Consider the following 21,998-nt stretch of genomic DNA (forward strand, 5'->3'; position numbering starts at 1 on the left):
ATAGCGCAAAATCCTGCCGGGTCAGGTTACTGCTGTTTTCACCTGGCACTTCCCTAAGCCATACGTTGAGGGCCCCCCTCAGGAGGCCCTAGTGTAGCATTTCATCTCCTAGAGACCAAATGGTCTTTTACCACGACAGAAGCAGAAATGGGAGCAGCTGCAAATCTGAAGGAAAGGACCTTAAAAAGCATTATGAACTACCTGCTTTGTGCTACATGGTGTTTTGCAGAGGGAAAAAATCCTCAGGCAAACTGAACGGAGCAGCGATGGTAAGTACTGCAGCTTTTCAAAGGTCTATAACCCACCATAGTTTTAGTGGTGGCTCATAAGAAAAACAGAACAAGGGGCTCTAATGAATGCGGTGTGACGCCTTGCAGAGGTCAACATCTTCCTGCTTACCCATAAGATGAAGTTGATTGAAATAAAGTACACATACATGTGTTTTTTCCTTTCCCTACAGGGCCGAACAGCAATGAAGTAGCAACACCTGGCTCCTAAGGGCACCCACACCCTACGGGAGGATGGATGCTTGCGGGAACCCCGTGGGCACCAACAACAGGTTTCATACCTTGGCGTCCTCTTTGCTCCTGGGGATGCAGATCTTACCCACACGCCCTCTTCTCTTTGCACTGGTATCTCTCTGTGTAAACACACCTGCTGCGGTTGTCAAGGAATCAAATAACACATGCAAAGAAACAAAGATCCTCCAAGGAATCCCAGACGTAACAATCCTGATGGGAAAAATATTCTATTACCCAGTGTCAGCATGTGCCTTTCAGGGAACGAGAACCGAGTACAAGGTAAAGCTATTAAATACACTTCTCAGTACAGTCCTGCAGTAAGTAGGCATTGGCTTTAGTTTTAAAATGAACTCATTAAAAATCTCCCTCTGGGGAAGTACCTCAGAATTTTATTATAAATAATTAGAAATTATGGCAAAACTCTAGCACCATTCACTTCAGTTTTGCCAATGTAACAGTTATATACTAAGCAAATAAATAAAATGCCGACACTGCATATATTTTATCTGCCTGCAGTCTGAAGAAAGCAGGATCTTAAAAACATAGTAAATGTTGCCATTAAATTTAAAGAAAAAGAGCCACAAGAGAAGAACTACACAAAAAACAAGCACTGCTGTGCTAGTTTCAAGACTTTTTAAATAGAACATTTGTGGCTGTTTCTGGAATTGTCTTCTTTACGTAGAAATTTCAATATATAAAACCGGAGTAGTAATACCCGTTTCCTGTCTCTCTAATTCGGCTCATCTTCTGTCCTTTTATGGAATAGGTCACTTTGGCCAGCGGTGCAGATTTGCCAAAATGGTTGGAATTCAACCCCAATACAAACATGCTGCAAGGGCTGCCAATGCCAGGGGAGAGTGGAGAATACCTTCTGCACATAGCTGCCTCTGGGAGGACTCGTGCTCAGAAAACATCAAGAGCCATTATCAGATTCACCGTTCATGTTCAGGAAAGCATCCCATTCCCCGAAGAGGGGGAGACCTGGAACCGCATGCCAAACAGCTCTCGGTGAGTACCATTAGCTTCCAAAGGCTTCACTGCCCAAATCAGTGAAAAGAGATGGGAGCTCCCTATCTGACATGGGATTTTTTTTTTCCTATTACAAAAATGTAATGGGGGGGGGGGGGGGAGGCAGGCAGGGTGAAGGACAGTCAAATGAGCATGTGTTGAATAGAAAGGCAGGAGGCACTAGGCTTTTCTGCCCAGGAGCAGTAGCACGCAGGGAGTGCGGATGTGAACATTACAAGTGAAGCAGCGCTAGTGCCCTGACTCTCAAGCTGGCCTCTCTTAGGGAGGCATCCAGCCCCCCTACCCACGTTAGCAACTGAAGTGCTTTTGTTGGTGGAGAGAGGTCAGCTCCTAGCTAAGGTCTGAGCTGCCCTCTGTGAGACACTACTCAATTCCACTGATGGTGCCAGGGATCCTCTCAATGCAGTTACCTACATTTGATGTCTAGCAGACTGGGAATGTCTCCTAACTGAATTATTTCTAAGTTTGCAGAGTGATGATAGTATTGTGTAAACTCACACCACGCTGCTGCACCCTAGAAAAGCAATGAGATCAAACCTATCCTCTCAGAACGTAATGGTGTCTTCTCATTGACTTTGGTGAGCAATGGATTTGGCAACGTTCATTAAGGAAGTTGAGATGTAGGAAAAAACAGAGGAGAGGAAGGTTCTTCAAGAAGTATTGTAGTAGCAGGGAACGAGTAGAGAAAGGAGAACTATCCTTCCAATTTTCATGCCCCAAAAACAAGGAAGTTAACTGAAAAATATGTTGCAGGTCTTTGAAAGATAGGAAAGAGCAATTACAGAATAAATACAGCAACATTATGGAGTCAGAGCAATGCCATTATTTTTACAACTACAGGGAAAAGTAAAAAGAAAAAAAAAGAAAAGAAAAAAAGATAAGAAGTAGGCAGCTAATTCTCACTATAAAACTAAATTGTTATCATGATCCAGCAACCCTTACCAGAATGGAACGGGGAACCGTAGCACATGCAATAAGAGGAAGTTTTGGACTAAGAGGCGAAATTCTCCTTGTGTCCTGTACGTACACAAGATGATAGACTAAATTTGAACATTTATCTTCAAAAACAGGGAGGCAGGTAGATGTCATTTAACTGATGCCATTTTTGGACTTTCAGCATCAGTCCTGACAGGTGCGGGAAGGAAGCTCCCGTCACTTCTGCTGAAATCGTCCTCTATACTGCAATGGAAGCCCTGCAGGTACAGGAACGTCTCAATATTGTGCACACGATGGCAGAATATCTTCATCTGGATTCTTCCTTCATAACCCTGTTGCAATACAAGAATCTGGTACATGGAGGCTTGCAGAACCAAACAATACTGGCTAAAGACACCAGACGTATCAAGTCCACGGTGAACCAATACGTAGGACTCTCCTGGCCTGTTAAGTGTGGAGGATTTGTTGTGCTCCACGAACTCATTCAAGTTCTACGACATAACGTTGAGTCACATCATCTCTCACAGCTGCTAGGATATGAAATTGTAGGCTGGAGAATACTTCAGAGAGGTGGCTATGAAAAAAAATCTCCAAGACGGCAACGTAGGCAGCTAATGATCACACCAACACCTACACTGGAGCCAATTAGAACTACACAGAGACCAACTGGGGGAGATGCTCACAGTCCTGTGGCCTCTGATGTGCTCAGCAGCTTACTCACACGGCTTGTGGTATCACCCGTTCAGAGTTTAGCATCTTTACATGAAGAGAGTATAACAATTGCAAGTTACAAGATGCAGAATAATATCCATCTCAGAAGTCAAGAAAATTTAGCGACCTTAGAAATAGACTCATCATGGGATTGGATGACTAACTCACCAGTATCTTCTATTTTTGGAGACTCTCCAGATCTTTCACCTTCCTTGATTATTAAAACACCATTTCCCTCCACTGAACTGGAAGGGCTGCCTACTAGGGCTTCTGGCATGTCCTTGCTGTTAGAGCAGCCAGCACCTCACATGCCTGAGACAAACTCGTATTTCCTGCCTGGTAAATCAGAAATATCCAGATTTGTTCTCCTACAGGACATCACTTCAAATACAGCCCAGTTTCCCAGACCTGTGTACACTTTGACAATAACCACGTTTTATGACTGGCCTTATAGCCCAGCCAAGGTGATGCTTTCCAAGACAACGCTTCACGTACCTTTGCCAGAAGCAACGTCAACATCAGAAGTGCCAAATTACAGTGATCGGGAGAAAAGCCACTTTCCAGAATTTGAAATGCTTTCTACTGCATCTCTCTCTCCAGAAACACTACCATCAGTGTTCCCAAATAGTTCAGTAAGAGCAACAACTTCATCTGATTTCACATTTCCCATGGATTACATGTTCCTGCCTTTGCCAAGAAGTAGTAGTCTGAGCCAAGAGTTAATTAATATCTATGAACAGTTATCTAGGTCTTTTATGACTATCCCACAGCCTGGCAGGTTTCCATTTACTCAAGGAAAAAGCACAGTTCCCTCCCAAATTGAAACAGAAACAGAGACTCTCCATCCCAAATTGAATGTCAGTCCTGTGTCCTCAGTGTATTTTCCTAACATTTTACGTAACACTTTCCCTAATGAAGCTGAAACGTCTTATGAACCAAGCCTGATAATTCTGTCTCGTCCTGATAACGCTCCAGTTTATACTCTTCCCATAGACTTCCCGAGCTTTGACATCTCTGAACCATCCAGACCAACAAATATACTTACTTCCTACGACAGCAGCGTCCTCAGAACACAGATTCAGTCTGCAAGTGCTTTATCCAGTGGCACAAGGGATTTACATTCAGATAGAGGTCTCGGAACAAGAGTGATTTTGCCAAGTGTCACCGAGTTTACCCTGGAGTCAAATAGAACATCAAAAGTCATCTGCAATGCTGCTGAGGTACCTTTGGTGACTTTATTTAATGCCACTTCTCATCTGTTCAGCAGTATACCGGGTATGTTTAAGATCTGACTCTACGTTTGTGTTTGTTTCTGAAATATTGGTTAATATAAAAAGAAGGATGAGTTCTGTTCTGATTCCCGTGGGCTTATACACACAGCCAAAACACTACCAACCTTGCCACAACAGTCCTGACAGAATAGATCAATACTATTTCTTCTGCAACTGCATGACTTCATTGCACTAGGGATGGAGCCACAAGAGTGTTCCACATAAGGGAAAATAATTTTTTTCACTCATCTTGACACAGACAAGAACACAGCTGCACTATTAGACCTGGCTTTGGCCATCCCATCTAAAGAAAGATGTGGGCCTGTTGAAAGAGCTCCAAAGGAACAGGAGGATGATCAGAGGTCTAGAAAAGATGACATATGAAATAAACTGAAATATTCAGTCTAGAAGACTGAAGAAAGATGAACATTTATGTAAAAGTTCACTGAAAAACAAAAAAAAAAATCTGTCTCAATATCCACTGAGAATTGAATCAGTGCTAATGATCTTCAGTTACAGTTAAGATGATTTAATTCAGACATAAGAAAAAAAAACTTTCTGACAGTAGGGATATTAAAACATGAGATGAGATTGCTCAGGGAACATTGTGGAGGTTTTTAAGAACAGGATAACGAATATTTATCAGAAAAGAGACAGAAATATTTGAGTATCCTATGGAGAAAAGGAATAAGCTAGACATCCTTGACAGCCCTCCTCCTCCAACTCCATGAATCTATGGCTCAGGCTTAAGTATATGCTAGACTACAGAGATGGTATGTTGGTAGGACCAATTGAGTAAGTTTACAGGACCATAGCTTAATCAATGTATATTATGGATAGGCATCTGTAAAAAGGTATACTTGGTATATCTTAAATACTTGAGAATAAGCGTAGACAGTTTCTTCATTCTGAAGTGAACTGACTGTCCCTATTTTTCATGCATTGCCCTCATAATGGCCCTCCAGAACTGTTGTTTTCTAAAGCGTGCACTAGAACTAATATTAAGTCTACATCTATAATGCAAGAGTGTGATCTGAAATACTTATGTTTGAAATCAGGTGTCCAAGCAAACATTTGTCAAAGCCCACAGACAGACAACACAATCTTAGCATGATATTGCCATTAAAACTCTTGTGAACACAGGCCATTTAGAGATTTTTCAGAAGTACCTTTCTACTAGGTGAGAGAAGCCACTTGGGCAAAGGATTCAACCATTTTCTAAGGCACAGTCTGAACATTACCAGCCAGGAAAAATAACCCTGTTACCTTCTTCAACACTGCATTCATCCTGGCTACATTTTCACCTAATGACTAAAGTGATCTTTAAAATCAATTTACAAGCTATTAACAAAATAAATGCTTAACATTTACAATACCTTAGACACTCAACATATTTTACAGTATTATTAAATCATTTTTCAGTACAATATTCCCTACCGTAATGGCTAGGAAATTAAGACACAGAAATTAAGTAATTGTCAAAGCCCACTGAAGGACAATGCAGTCAATGCATGAAGAGACACGACCGTTTATTCAAAGCCTACAAAGCAAATCAGTGGCAGAGCTGGGATCAGGAGCCAGCTCACCTTACTGCCAGACATGAGATAAGACTTTATAGCACTAGAAACTCAGATACACATCCCCTTCTTCTCTAGCTTCCTTCTCATGGTCTTTGCCATGCTGGCAAGGAATTTTTAATTACGTGCCATAAGGGCTTTTAAACTACATTCCCAACTCTTAGCAAATTATTAAAATCATAGCTCTTTTGCATAAACCTAAGCCATCTTTTACCTAACACTGTAACAAACAATCTTTTCATTTTCACAGAACCGGTTCAGACACTACTGCCATCGCACCAGGATACAAGCACCTTGCTATTACCCACATATGAAACATTACAGTCCACAGAAACCGCTTGGAGTCATCCTCCACCTTCTGTTTCACAAGAGCTTCAGAACATAACCACAGGTAAAACAAACAAAACCCCAGAACCGCCTCCCCAACACACCCACACACCCCCAAGCCCCAGATGCCAGTTTGTTGAAAAAGGACAAGACTGAAAACTTTGGTCTTCCTAAAAGAAGGCTAGCTCATTGCTCCTATGTTCTTCTGAATGTAGCTGACATACATCATCCTTTTTACTCATTTTGTAAGATATCTCCGACCTCCTATACAAGAGCCTACATAGTCTTCAAACTATTATGATCTAAAGATTCATGCCATTCTGAATTAATCCCTACCTATTAGGGGAGTTAGCTTTATTTCGGCATTAGGTAGTATCTAAAAAGAGGATAAGATTAGGACTCCTTTCCCTAGATCTTGCAAGTCAGGCCCCATCACAAAAATATAATTGAATGAGATAGCAAAACGGCAGGAAGAAGGGAACATTTGTCACCGGTTGCATGAACTCCCAGCGTCCTCATCTTCTCCCTAATTCCTTGAGCCTGTCAGCAGGCTTCAACTAGCAGTCACAGAGAGAAGTTCTGGGGGGTTTTGTGTTTTCCCCAAATCTGGCACCACATTTTACCATCTTACAGCTTACTTGGTGCGCGCTCATGTATTCTTAAGAACTCTTCAAAAACAGGGCAAAGCGTGCAGCACCCAAGGTAACCCTGTCCTACGTGGTATACCTGCCACCTCCACAAGTGGGGTCATGCTGAGATATCCAGTGTTTGCCTGATTAATCTGAAACTATTATTAATGCTAGACACAGCTCAATGGTAAAATAAAAATAAACCTTTTATCATAAAATCCCCAAGCAAAAAATCCACTTTTAGTGTATGGGAAACAGAACAAGACAAAACAGTAGCAGGCTTTAATAATTACCTCAGTTTCACAATCTGATGACTGAGCGTTCAACCACCAGAGCTGGGACCAATTCTTTACACCAGTGAGAACTGGTCTTACTAATTCCAGGTATTGTTTCTCCAGGAATTGTACCTGCTTCTAAAAAGATTCTTTCTTTGGAAATCACAAACTTTCTGGAGATCAGAAAGTTTGGAGTACAGCAAGTACCAACTTGCTGTACTTCCTGGAGATCGCAGATTGTGCAAACATACTCCCTGAGGTCCCTGTAAACCTAATGTTGGGAAAGAATGCAAGTCAAGGTGACATCTGACGACAGCCCTGCTAATGAAATATCCGCGTTAGAGTCTTTGATACGTGAAGTAGCAAAGTATCATGCAGTCTTCTGCTGGGCAGCTTTAGACAGTACCCAAACTGATTTTCAGTGGACCATCCAGCCATGGTAGGTAAGGCCTTCAAGTTTACGTAAACTTTCCATAATCCAGAATTCAAAACCAAAGAATTTTAAGAACCTTACAGTAACAAAATGGAACACTACACATTCTTCTATATCTACAGCATTAGAAATGAGACATTCTAGACCGCCACCATGAAGCAGATATATAACCTGAGAAGTTGCAAAAGTTATTAGATCAAAATTTATTGTATAGGAAGCCACTATATTAGGCCTGACCAATATATTAGACTAGAAAGAACAGTTATGTACATTTACATGTGGTTAAAAAAATCACATCTGAATATACTTCTGTTTAATTGGAGAAAGAATTTTAAAGGTACATACAGAAAAAAGGCAACTAAAACTGTAACTGCAACCTAATGAAGGACAATGCTTTACAATACCAATGTAAGCTAAAGTTTCAGTAGAAGTGAGAAGTCCAGAATTTCCCTTACCAATTCTCAACATCTCCCGTTCTCATTAGCAAGTCAAAGGCTTTGTGAGGTGATTGTCACACACATTTTGAAAACAAGTGTCACCCATTCAGTTGACTTCAGGTTAGAAAAAAGACAACAGTTGGAAGTGACTTGCTCCTGACTTAACCAGACATTGGAAATTAGTTATCAAATCACGTAAAGCATATCTGTATTTTTCCAAATCCAACAGCAACAAAACATATAATCAGAGGAGAATCTCAAAAGCAACTGAAACGAGTGAAGTTTTAGTCCTAGATATTCTAGAAACAAATAAATTCAAAGCTAAAATATAGAAAACAAACAAAAAGCTAGATTATCTTTCAAAAAATAGAGTGCTTTATTGGATTTTAGATAGTTATCACCCATGTATTTCAGTTCAAGTCCCACAAGGTACTGTTACGTGATCCCCATTTAAGGACGCTACAGAAAGTCTAGATTACTGACACATTTTCATGAAAAATAGAGTCTTTAAATCATCTTTCACCTAGTTACAGTGTCATTTTGGTTGTGGTCAGTTATTCACTTCACAGGAAAGAATGATTTGTGATATATATCATCACAAAATAATGTAAGAAAAGTAGTAGGTAGAAGGAATAATTCTGTTTACTCTGAATAAAATCTAGGAGAGGTATTGTCTGTTGAATAGGAGCCTTAAAGGGCAATGTCACCATAGCTTGTAAGTACTTAAAAGGTACCATAAGTAGTTAACTACTTACAACTACTACAAAGCTGACAGAGCCACACTCTTCTGAGTAGCGCAGATGATAAAACAAAGAGCAATGGCCATAAACCGCATCTCAATTGGAAGACCTTTTCAGTGGGGGTGATGCAGCAATGAAACAAGTCACCCAGAGAGCCTGGGGAACTGTCATCCTCGGACAGTTTTAAGACTCAGCCTGGTAAAGTTATTCACCAGACTCCATTTAGTGCTGGCAACAGCTCTGCCTCGAGTGGGTGGCTGACTAGATGATTTCCAGAGGCACACTCTAACCAACGTGTCCACGACCCTGTGAGGCTGACAAGATTTCTTTGCTATCGTTCAATATCAGGCAGCCGTTTTTCCCTTGTAACTCTTTTTTCTTTCCTTTTTTTCCTTTAAAGGACAAGCAAACACTTTCCCAAAGGTTGTTCGTTCAATTAAACTCATAACAGCAACTATTGGATGCCTGTTCTTTTTTCCCATACCTGCCAACACATTTTATGACGAGGAAGATGGCAACTCAACTCAGTTATCTCTGAAAATAATCCCAGTTGACGGCTCTCCACTGGGATCAGAAAGCTGGCTGCAATTTAATGCGTCTCAGCAAACCATGCATGGTTACCCCCTCGACACTGATTTCCAGTATTCACCTCAGAAGTTCATTCTGTATGCCACAGATTCAGGAGGACTGACAGCCTGGGACTCCTTCACCATCGAGCTTCTGAGGCCCACAAGCATACCGTGCCATCTTTATACTATCAGAACAAAAAACAGCTACTACTCTTTCCTGAGAGAGAGGAAAAGGATTAGTTTATTTCTAGAGAAGCTCTCCCTGTATTTGAACTCCAGCACTCCCAAAGACCTCACAGTGACCACTCTCAAACCTGGGTCCACACTAATCTCCTGGTACAACAGTTCACTGTGCACAAGCGCCAACAGATCTTCCAGTCGGTGTGCAAAAGATGAAATCCAGGAAGCACTAAAGAAGTTAAGAGCGCCTGATGGAAACGTTAGCCCATATTTTGTTCAAGCAATGTTACCAGAATACAAAATTGATGTAATTGTCAGTGTTTCATATAGCGAAATCTGCTTTCCCACTACAAAGCCATTCAACGGGTCTTTCAACAGTACTGTGCCTATGTTTCAAGATGGGAACGATTCCAGGATTAGAAAGACCACACCTGCCCTACCAATCAGTCTTTGCGTCACTGCTGTGCTAGCTCTGATAATTGTTGTTTGCTGTTCTTGCAAACATCACAGGAAGGTGCTTGGATCACAGTTTATGACATTTCAGAGGAACCCCCCAGTGAGCCATGCTGATGTGGAAATTGATGCCCTGAAACCTCGCAAAGCACCTGTACACGAGTGTGGGGGGCCACCCTCACCTCAGTTATGGATACCACCTGTTGCATCACTTTCTACCCAAGAGCAACGCTCAGTAAGACTGTCTCCCATCATATCATCTTTCCAACCACCAAAATATCAAATCCCACTCCATTATCAAGATGGTATGACTAGCCAGGACGACCAAGGCAACGCCCATGGATTTAAGATAACGTCTTTTAAATCATATTAAGAGCAAATCTACATAAAGACAAGTTACACTGAGTAGTACTGTACTTATTACTCAGGAGAAAAAGTGATTTAACAATTTTACCATTCTTCAATTTAAAATAGAACACAAATTGCTTAAGTTACACCTAATGAGACGAGGCAATATCAAAATACAGAATTCTGAAACTGAGAATTAGAACAAAATACCAAGCAAAACAGATAAACACAGATTTTGTGAAAACATACCTATGTATTTTCTGGCTCTGATTTGTGCACTAAGCCAATGTTGGTAAGAACGAGGGGCTGAGTACAGAACTGAGTTAAAAAACCTCCATTATGACTCCCCGAGTCTAAATACATCACACACTTTTACGTTTAAGAGGCAGAACTGTCAGACAGATCATCATAAAAGCCAATGTCCCAGTGAAATGCAAAGGCACTAACACCTTCGAATCTTTATGTTACCCTGGAAAATTAGACGAGTACTTTCCAAAAATGCATCCAGTAATGGATCCTCTTATGCAGGTGAGAATTTTCTGTCCTCAATATTTTCAGAACTTTTTTTTAAACATTTGAATTAAATACGTTATAAGTAGCATTTATAAAGGGAACATTAACTACTTAACACAAAACTCTTCTCTTCCTGTTAGGCAATTTGTGTTCTTAGAAACAATACGTCTAATGCACTTTTTGAATAGCATTTTAAAGTTACAGGCTTGTATCCTTTTAGTAAAACTAGCTCTCTGCTCTGCTTCCATCCATGACAGTTAAAGGACCATGGTAGAAAGAACGTAAAAGATAACTTTCCAGAGGTTTTGAGATTCTCTCAATTTAATAGACTAACATGTACCAATTTTAATCTATAACTTGCAAATGCCGTTTTAGAACTGCAAAAAAATTTTCCTTGAATCTTCTCTTTTCACATTGTGCTTTCAAGGTGTCAGCAGCACCACCACACAGAAAGGAAAGGAAGCGTGTACAGAACGCCTGCTTTTCAGGGTGATCGCAAAGGAACATCACACCACTTACATCACAACTCTGAAGAAGAAAAATCTAGCATTAACTTGGCTTCCTAAAGGCATCAGGGGTATGCAAACATGGCATATAGATCAAGCGCCTCTCCTTCTCATCCTCAAAATAAGTTTTGAGGCACCCAAACTCAACAACAAAGTAAATGTTTCAAAAGGCACGTTCATGCTGTCAGCTTGCTTTGTCTCTGTTCTAAGTCCCAAATTCACGACTGTTTATACTGCAGCTTAGCTCTGCTGTGCTACAAGTCATATAGCTCCTTTTGATGAGAAACCAAAGCATGAACTCTAATAAAGTCCATGACAATCTCAAGACACGACAGAGGCTCCTAGAGGCTGCTTTTATTTAAAGAATCTAAGCTGTCTAGGAACAAAAAAATAATAGGATAACTATCATACCATGGTGTGCTCTCGCTGACATCACATACAGAGACAACCTATCGTTCTGATGAGCTCTGTGGTTGAGCAGTATGTATAAAGGCCACCTTGTCCTCTAGCACAACACTCAGGAGAGCAGCAACTTCACCCAACAGCTTTTGCAGGCCGGAAGACAGATGCAAATGAGCACTCCCCCATAAGGCCAGTGAGCAGGGCTGGATCCAGTTTGACAATTAGTGCGTGCACCACAGCCAGCAAAACAGAAAGGGAATCCAATCCAGATCAGATCATCTCATGCCCACTGGAGGTCAAGGGGAACACAGAGGAGAACCAAATTCATTACACAGAAGAGAGGGGGATCTTGGTGTATTTAAAGGGAAAACAGAACACTCATCTAAAGGAAACTAAGCTTTATACTTCTGCTACTCACAGAACTATATATTTAAATGCCTCAAAAGCTATAAAAGAAGTCAACCTAGAATATTTTGCACTTGAAGGTATAATAAAAATCTCACAAAGAAGCCATGGCAAACAACACTGCTATGCTAGATTAAAACAGAAGTTAAAATAACAGCTTCATGACCAAAGAAATATTTGCTGCCATAAACAAAGTATTACATGAATACACATCATCTGTTTCTTGAAACTAAACCACATACTTGCAACATACATCAGATAGCAAGCATGGAAAGGGAGTGAAAGGACAGAAAAGACAGGGTAGGGAAAAGAGGATCTTCGGGAACGATCCACAGCTGAGAGGTGAGAACAGCCTTCCCATAGTCCACTTTTACATTATCGGACAGATTACCTTTATACAGACAAGCGGGTGCCAGTGGGACATGACAACGCTGGCCTCTGCAGCCTCTGCTGGCTTGCCTTCCCTCCAGAGTTAAGATTCACACCACCCCGCAGACCACAACAGTGTAGTGCCACCAGTAGTCACGGCATAGAAAGGAAACTTGAACAGCTCACTAGCCACATGTGGCTACAGAATCAGAGTTTGAACAAAATAAACTGTACTTGCATGTATATGTATTTAATGCACCTCCAGCTGCAATATTTGTGGGAACAGGTGAACAACAATAGCTGTTGGTATGAAAACGTAGCTAAGATGTTGTTGGTTTTTTTTTGATGAGAGCAGTTGCTTTGTGAACGTGACAGTTAACAATTGGATTTACATTTTCATGCCTGAACCAGCAACGTTTGTCTGGGTTTACAGCATTGAGTCATTTCTTTGATGAATAGAAATTCCTCTGGATGATTATTTCAATACCTTCCAGAAGTCACCCAACCAGGAACCAGTTCTAAAGTCTGATGTAAAAGCCAAGAAAGCAATAGTAATTTGCTGTAGCTAATAGTCTAGAAATAAGGTTGGTAAATTAACTCTTTAGGGTGACGACAGTGTTGAGATGTAGCACAACAGGTATGATGCAATGTACCAGCATTATGCCGGATTTCCTCCCCCTCCCCGCCCCGAAACATTTTAAACCCATGGAGCAGACCCGCCATCTTTATTTTATGAACTCCCTAAACAATTTGTCTTTTCAATTTATAAGGAAGAAACACTTTTGCTTTCCACTGCAAGCCCAGTTGCTGGAGAATTTATAAAGAAAATAGTCCTTTTTCAATTTGTAATTTGTTTCCACTTTTGAAAACTTGGGGGGAAAAAACACAAAACAAAACAAAAAAACAGTTCGTAAGAACTGAGCAAGCACTTCATACAAGTAACCATAGGGCTTTAAAAAGAAAATGTGGAAGAATAGGTTTAAAGAGTTTACCTAATTTAGAGGACTATTATAAAGCTTGAATTGCAGGAAAGTTCAACATTTCCTATCCCATATTTCACTAAGATTCTTCAAGTACCTAAAATACAGGCACACATTTAAGTATCTTAGAGAACTGGGCTCCTTTCATTTAGCACTTAACATTCCTACCTGGTAGGCACTCCAAAAGTGCAAAATATAATTGGTAAACAAGCTAAATACATGTTATAATAGCAGGTGCAGAATCTTTCTTCTCTTGTAAAAAGTATTTAATTCTTGTGCATATTTAATGATTGCAGCTGCATATTTATGAGACAAATATATATGCAAGACAAAATTCCCAAAGGCACAGAATAAGCTCTTCAGTCACACGTCTCTATCTAGACTAGAAACAAATTACTGAAAGCTGACATTTAAATACTCCTAAATTCCAGACTTTAAATCTCTGTTAGTAAATAAAAGAGAAAAATCTAAACTGATACGCAGTAAAACCTCATTACTCCCCCCAAACAAAAAAACTAATGATGTAAGAAATAATAGTTCAATTGTAATGTTCCCCTCCAGAACATTTCAGGTATGATGTCAGCAGATGTAGAGATGCAGGACATCCTACTTTCAAATAAGTAGGAAAAGTAAAGGTCTTCACATTTAGGAACTACAAAGACTACATATTGCTTCTATAAATGCCACATAAATTTAAAAATTTGACCAAAAGACAAAGTATCATGCAAGTACTCTTTACTCAGTATGCAATTATATGATCTTAAGAGAAAATGGTTCTCAAATCATTTAACAGAAACCACATTTACCTTTTAACTGTGTCACGGTAGCTAAATAATTACTTTGAAATGTTATAAAACACTTCTACTTTCACACAGCTAAAAGACTCAGTTGCCAATGTAAGCAAAGAATATTTGCATGACACATGACTATCAAGCATACTAATTTAGTTTTAGAAAAGCTCGCAGTAGGATGCATCTTATACTATCTTAAAGTACAACCTGTCAGAGCTGTGGGACCCGCAGTTGCTCATACAAGCTGGACTGAAATAATGGAAGCAGACCAGAGGCAGGCTTACATAACTCCGCCGAATCCAAATGAAAGCGTAATTAGTAAATCTGAGACTTTCTGAACTAGGTTTTATTTCTGTATCTCATAGCCTCTTTCTGCTCTCTTCCACAGCTGGCATATTGGAGGGACTAGCTACTTGGAAAGATTGGCTATTCATCTTTCCTTAACCCACTCATGTTGCCCGATTTGGAAGCCAGCCCAAATACCTTACAAGAGATCAGATTATTCTTCATCAATAGAAAAAGAGGTTCTACTAAAAAAAAAAACAACAATTTTAGGAAGGGATCATCTAATTTTGTCATTCCATCGCCCTCTGTGTTCAGAATAAGCTTCCCCTTGATATTCAAAAAGCTTATTGGTCTAATAGGCATGTTTCATCAAAAAATTCATTTAACGATTATTAAAAATTTTATTTTAATTTTGTTTAAAAACAAAGACTGTTTAAAAACAAAGACAGCATAACAACCTGAAAGGCTTTGCTTTCTAAACATCATTTCTAATTGATTTTTAAAGTTCTTAAACCAACAATTTTTATCCTTAAAAACACTTATTTCCCCATCCTCCATCACTTAAATGAAAATTGAGACTGACACATTCTCAGCTCAGTGACTATGTACTCAGTGTGCGGTCTTTCCCGTAATTCTGGACTCCTGAGAAGTTTCCCATAAATAAAAGTGTTAATGAACTGGTATTAACAATATTATCAGTTAATTATCAATTAACTGAAATTAAAGTTCTTCAAAAAGTCATCACCTGTTTTGAAATATTAAAGAACGCGCATGGGAATAGACTTTAAACTCAGACTAACAGTTCAACAATCTGATTTAGTGTGTGGCACTGGAGAAAACGTTTTCTTCCTCCTAAAAATATGACTGCAGAATATTTTAGGACAGATCCCATTTGCACACCATTTAATGTGATATGCAGATTTTGTATTTCATAGAAAAAAATAAGAATAGAAAAATGTAAAACTAATCAAAACAGAACTATACAACCTTACTGAAATGTTACCAATATCAATTAAAACATGAAATATTCTTGCAATTTGGCCAAGTTTGCTGGAAAAAAAAAGGAAAAAGAAGAAAAAAAAAATCACTGCCGGCCTGCTTTTCCATTTTCCGTCGTTTCCATTCTGAAATGCAAGAAGATGCCTGGTAAGGATGGTCATACAGTTTACTGGAAATACAATCAACAAATTAAAAAGGAAAAATCAAATACCTATCTCTACTTTTTCTTCTATACACATATTCTGTTTACTTTATTAACCATCCTGTCTCTCCTTGCCCGCACATACACAACCTTATCTCATCTTAGTAAGTGAGCTGCAGATAAAGGAAAGTTTTCTGCCAATAAACTTTCCAGCAACAACCACTATCCATTATCAGCCTCATCAAAAGACAAAAGCCTCGATTCATGTGATTGCAGAGAATCTGTTTTTTTAAAGTTTGAGCTTTAGCAGTTTGTGTCAAGGCCTTCATTTTCACCCCTTTTACCCTAATCACTGACTGCTACCCATTTTACTTACTTAACAGGATGGTTGTTTTGTTTTGTTTTTTTGGGGGGGGGGGTCACTTGTTTGGGTCTTTTTGGTAGAACATACACTACTTTATCAACTTCACTGCAGCATGCTATAAGATTTATTATCTACAATATTCTTATATTAAATATTATTTTGGAAGCTAAACCAAATAATAGACTGACTTAAAATGAATCTGACTTTGGTTACCATTTAAGCCCTGGAAGTTTAAGAATTTTGCTGCAAGGTTAATCATTATTCCACAGGAAAAGTCATTGATCAGCATTTACCCTTGCTTGACAGGGAGGCAGACTTCAGTGAAAGAGGTCCTAACAACTAAGGAGAAACACTACTGATGGTCCCTGTCAGTAAAAAGACAAAGGAATATATTTGTATAATTTAATCTATAAAGACTAAGGAGCTTTTTTTTTTTTTTTTAAAGCTGTAACAAAAGTATTCTTTCATACTGCATATTGGCTACCAATAAAATATTTGTAGTAATGCATTTAGTGATACAAACCCATTTTCTTCTTTCAGATGTTGATACAACTCAGCTTTGTTGTTGACAGAGTTCAAACGACCAATAAATTCTTGATGTTTCCTAGAATTGGCAGTATTAATCCTGTTGCTCCACAAAGACAGCAAGGACATTGGCCCTAAAATTGGATGTGAAATTAAAAAAGCGCCCATGTGATTTAATTACTGAATTCTTAAACATTACAGATTACGGCAGTACGTTAAAAACACAAACATTAAAAAAACCTTATGATGTAGGCTAAGTAAATATGATATATGCAAATATATAGAAGATGAGCAATTGTTTTGTATGAGATTGACTTGGCTCCAAATGCAGACTCTTAATCACAGCTCAGCCATCATGAGTTCAAGGAAGAGAAGTCAGCAAGCACTGCCCCTTCCAACTACTATATCGCCTAGGCACATTCATTATTATTAGCAGAAGAAATCTATTTTGATACCTATCCTTAAATACTATTTCAGATGTATACTAGCTCATCTAGCACAGGTAGGAATTTGTCCAAAGCCCTCTTTAAAAAACCAAATGTCTATTATTAGGCCCACACAATACATTGTTATCTCTCTGTCTTTCTGTATAGCTCTATCAGGTGTTGACATATGTATTTACCAGTATATCTCAACACTCAATGTCTTAATTAAAAATTCTTACGGATTTAGCATTAACTCCAAGAAGATTCACTTCATTACTTCAGAAAGTACAGACTGAGACAAGAACTTAAGTTTTCAAAAAGAAAATACTGTTTTTTCGACTTACCTTTTGCCTTTTCCACTGTGGGCATTTCATCCATTGTAATAAGAGGCTTTTTGTTGGGTGGTTCAGGAGAATCAGGGGAATCTTTTATAACTTCAGCTTCTGCCAGTTCTTCCTTTTCACGATCCAAAAGACTTTTTAGTCTTTTTAAGGTGGGAAGAAAAACAAGAAAGCAAGATACGCTAGAGCAGCATATTTGATTCCTAATGCCATTCTGTACCTTTCAAAGTTACACACAACTCAGGTCAAAAGACATTCTCTTAGGACCTATGTGATGGGTGAAAACAATAAGGAAGACTCTAGCCAAATAATCATCTGGATAAAGCCTAAAGTAATAGGAAGGATCTTAAAATATAATTTCACTTAACTCAGTCATCAATATTTATACGGTGCTCATTGATACTAGCTGATCATTCTGAGTTTTAAAGGAAAAACTGAGTAACAATCAACATGGAAAAAAATACCATAATCTGACAATGGCTTACTATTTTTTCCTATGTTACCCAAATTTAATTTATATCAAATTACTTTCGTTCTCAATCCCTGCTTTTGTTTCACATGTGAAAGTAAAATAAACTGTAGCAAAGGATTTGATCATATGCAGAAAGGCATGAAGGTCAACAACACAGTGACGTTAAAGTAGGTGAAACTGTCTCCCCCGCATATGACCCCAGCATGCACAAAACCATACAAGCAAATTGAGCCTACTACCATGACCATTTTTTGATCTCTTTAAAAATAGTAGTTTGAAAGAGGGAAAACAGAAGAGATTCACAGACACTTATCAGTTATAGGAGCTGCAACAGTGATGTAAATTACAGACAGCAGATACATGAACAAAAAGTCTTGATGTTCAGCTAAAGAGACTGGGCAAATAAATCAGGGTTGTCTATCTACCTGAACATTAAAGTACCTGCAGTTCAGGCCAAATTAATGGGTGTTTATCCACAATTTTCAGTCACGCTTGTAAGACTAAGATGCTTCTAAAAGACGTACAACTGAAACGTTAGTTGAATACATGCTGAGGTTACAATAAAACTCAAGAGTAGCTCCCCAAACTGCAAAGCCATACTAAGTGTTCAGCAACTCATCTAAGAGTCATACTCCTCTTACAATGTTTTATTTGAAAAGCCTGATAAGCAAGCACAGTAATAAGATGCACGTTTTCAAGCTTTTTAATAGTGACTGAACAAAAAAACCTTGGGATTCACAATCATCATCGTAAGCCACGGTTGCAAGTATGAACAAATCAAATGGCAATCTGTAACTGTTTCACAGTAATTCCTCTTCCCTTTGAGGTAGAGCAGAACAAAAGTTGTTATGCTAAAATCTTACTTTATGTCAGAAAATTTACCTTTCTGATTCTTGCCATGGCTTATCTGGTTCATAGTCTTTTCCTGACTTTTCTGACTTGTCCTCTTTTTCTTCTCTCTTTCTACCTCTTTTCTTGCGCTCTTCTTCTTCTGGGGGTTTGCTTCTGCAAGCCATCAAACATTCTAAGACTCGCTGATGTTTATCAGAGTTGTTTATGTGTGCTCGCACAAGGGTCTCCAATTCATTCCACATAATCCGGTACTGTTCGTCTCTAAGTCGGGGCATTAAAAAAAAAAGGCCATTACACACAGGATGACCGAGATCATTAATACACTGAATAAATCACGGTTTAAAGTAGAATACAAGACATCAAAAAACCCACAAAAGTAACCTCAGATAGGTTCTTTCTCCTTCTCTTGTACTAGAGGTCTGTTCACATTGGATTACTCTAGCCTTGAAACTTTCGGAACCACGTTACAGGTAGCACTCCTCAATTTACAGCCGAAGAGTTAAGTCTTGATTGAAATATACTACTTCCACTGGAATCAAATTCTTAACTTTTGCAAGATCACACAGCCAAAAGGCATTTCTGAAGTGTGCAAGTTGTCCGGTAACTGGGGAATCAAGCAATGTTAGAATATGCAGAAGGCCACTCACGTACTGACATGCAAATGAATTATTTAATTCTTTGACTAAAGAAAATTAGAATTATATCAGGTTACAGTAAAGAACTTCAAGTCACACTGGCATCTTTTCCAGCTGAATCTTCTTTTTGGCTAATTGTTGGAAATACAACATACACATCACTATTAGAATGTGTTAGGGATATAACAGGACATTCTCCGTTTGCTTTAAAGGAGTATTCCATATTTCAAATAACTCTTTCAAAATGATTTAATATAACACAATTAAATATATTTAATTTACAACATGCTTAAATTTCCTTTTGTATCGATTTGAAATTATTCCACTTCCTCTGTCCTAGCTTGCATCAGACTCTTACCTTTATGTTAAAAAAAGCAAAGAGAATCATCCTCACAATTTTTCATAATGAAATGCTTGTCTTCTAACATACAATATCAATACCATGACAGCTCTGAAATGATGTAAGCAAAGGACTCACAGCACTTATTTTGCATATGTATATTATTTAGTATGCTCCATATTACTATTGACAAAACTATGAAAATTTACATGAAAACAACGTAAATGGAAAGTTTCTGAAAGAAGTTCAGCAACAACAACAACAAAAAGTATTTAACCTTTTTGGACCCTTTCCCCTGGTGCCAACTGTTGAAATCGGCAGCGGATCATTTTTCCTCTCCATATCTACTAAATTGTATATTGTTTTTTGACAGTTCAGAACATCCTCATCTGTCATTGCATCTTTTACAATCACACTGGCTAATGGCACTACCTGCAATACAAAACAAAAGTGAACAGGGAAATCTGTATACGCTGCAGGAAAGAAACAAGAGAAAAAGAAATCAAAGACCTAGAACCACACCCCACAAAAACAACACTTTTTCCCCCTGAGTTTAGTAATAACTGTCAGCAGGTATAAGCATATGCATTTTCTCACACCCACTGCAATCCAGTGGCTCTGCAATTAAATCAGTTCCAAATATTCCACCCTATTTCGATTACATTCTAATACTTGAGTTACTCTAGAATATTCTAGAGTATTTAAATGAAAAGAGAACCTAAAATAAACCGATTTTGTTGCAAGTGATTTATTGTTCTTATTTCATCACGTAATAAGTTGAAACTTACTCTAGAACAGAATAAAAGGTTACAAACCCCCAGGTTACTTACAGCTTGCATGTTGAATATGGTAGTCTGAGAAATAATCATAGGCCAGTAGCGAGTATGTTTCTCTAACTGATCTTTTGCACGTTCCAATGGAATTTCAAGACTTCCATCGATCTTATATCTGGGCTCTAGAAAAGGAGTTAATCGGTTTTCCCTCATAAATTCACCAAAATCCTAATGATAACCAAACAAGATAAAATTAGGAATTTCTCTAATAAAGTAACTTTCACTGAATGGGTCAAACAGCATAGTCTTATCATTGCGTGTACCACCCCCACGCACTAAACTCTACCCTAACAACCAGAGACCTGTTTCCAGCTTTCAGATGTACAACTAACGTACAACTAACTGAGATGAACACATAACTAATTCTATGAAAATATCGGTTAAAAAGTGTTGCAAGGTTTTTCATGAGGAGGCATTCTGGATCTGCAAGATAGCTCATGTATAGTAAGAATTTTATTATGTACTTCTGGAAACCACCTCTGATAGTATACAACAAATGCAAAGGACATTGGTTAAAATATCAAAGGAAAAAAAAACCTGAATACCAGCAGATTGTTTGCTGCATATGCAGGGTTCAAAGCTGACAACTTCACCTTTTCGATTTATTCTACAAGCCATTCACGCATAATCTGTCTTTCTGACAATGAGCAGAACATAGTCTTATCTGCACCCAAGAAAATGGTATTGCAGAATCAGAAAGAATTTTAAGTGTTCATAGTGCATAAAGGCAGCAAGTATTACTTCATATGGAACGGATTCTATAAAGCAGACATTACAATAAGCAGACATACTACTTTGTACTAATACCTACCAATAGTACAAAGAAAATCAGCTGATTGTGTCATATAATCCACCCAGCACTCCAGAAAACATAACACTTCCTATACGGGACACCTATTTGTCATCTGAGATAAATGACAAATTAAAAGCAAAGAGAATCTTACTGTAATCCTGTAGTCTGTGACTCTTCCACCACACCCTTCACTAATTGATGGGGGATCTTCTAGAATTGATCGTGAGCTGCTTAAGACATGCAGAAAAATTTCTCCTCCATGGCTGCTGAGCATGTGACTAATTACTTTAGAGCCAGATTTCCGTGGTTGTTCCAATAAAACAGAACGACCTATCGTAAGCAAGATCAGTTTGGTTAGTTACCGCATGCTGCGATTTTAAATTAAAATATATATATATATATATATATCCACATAATGCAGGTTTGTACCTGACCATCAAGTCTTTTAATACATGTGTTTTCACCTAGTTTGAATGAGAAACAGCTATTTCCTTCGAGTATTTAGTCCCTATCCTTAAACAGGATACAGCATCAAGTATTCTTAAGTTTTACAGAGAGAGGAATCAAAAACCTCCTTCCTGTGACATCCC

The 21,998-nt window shown here is 38.6% G+C and overlaps 2 protein-coding genes across 3 annotated transcripts in view; one reads left to right on the forward strand and one right to left on the reverse strand.

Moving 5' to 3' along the window:
* Positions 1-15,622, forward strand: DAG1 (dystroglycan 1). 2 transcript variants are annotated; one of them, XR_011142154.1, is made up of 7 exons: positions 1-269; positions 461-800; positions 1,288-1,529; positions 2,668-4,472; positions 6,296-6,436; positions 9,287-10,964; positions 11,377-15,622. XR_011142154.1 is itself a non-coding variant. In XM_068950055.1 (6 exons), the coding sequence occupies exons 2-6, from the start codon at positions 522-524 to the stop codon at positions 10,459-10,461; spliced, it is 3,642 nt and encodes a 1,213-aa protein (XP_068806156.1). In that variant the 5' UTR covers positions 24-269; positions 461-521; the 3' UTR covers positions 10,462-13,739. The 2 variants fall into 2 exon arrangements, 1 of the variants encoding a protein (XP_068806156.1); XM_068950055.1 differs by having other exon boundaries at positions 24-269; positions 9,287-13,739.
* The window catches only part of INTS13 (integrator complex subunit 13), a 23,574-nt gene continuing 16,644 nt past the window's right edge, over positions 15,069-21,998 (reverse strand). The window contains exons 11-17 of the mRNA XM_068950071.1: positions 21,560-21,738; positions 20,613-20,783; positions 20,060-20,214; positions 18,838-19,068; positions 17,487-17,626; positions 16,716-16,851; positions 15,069-15,811 (exon numbers count right to left, since the gene is read on the reverse strand). Of these exons, the coding sequence (XP_068806172.1) occupies positions 15,772-15,811; positions 16,716-16,851; positions 17,487-17,626; positions 18,838-19,068; positions 20,060-20,214; positions 20,613-20,783; positions 21,560-21,738 (1,052 nt within the window). The 3' untranslated portion in view covers positions 15,069-15,771. The remainder of the gene's footprint in view (positions 15,812-16,715; positions 16,852-17,486; positions 17,627-18,837; positions 19,069-20,059; positions 20,215-20,612; positions 20,784-21,559; positions 21,739-21,998) is intronic.

This window comes from Struthio camelus, chromosome 1 (genome assembly GCF_040807025.1).
Source record: "Struthio camelus isolate bStrCam1 chromosome 1, bStrCam1.hap1, whole genome shotgun sequence".
In the NCBI taxonomy this organism is placed as follows: Eukaryota; Metazoa; Chordata; class Aves; order Struthioniformes; family Struthionidae; genus Struthio; species Struthio camelus.

Excerpts from the sequence above, each read along its gene's own strand:
- DAG1 (XM_068950055.1), top strand. The coding sequence starts at position 522 with ATGGATGCTTGCGGGAACCCCGTGGGCACCAACAACAGGTTTCATACC. Across the intron at positions 801-1,287 it reads GAACGAGAACCGAGTACAAG|GTCACTTTGGCCAGCGGTGC; the intron begins GTAAAGCTATTA and ends TTTATGGAATAG. Across the intron at positions 4,473-6,295 it reads TCTGTTCAGCAGTATACCGG|AACCGGTTCAGACACTACTG; the intron begins GTATGTTTAAGA and ends TCATTTTCACAG.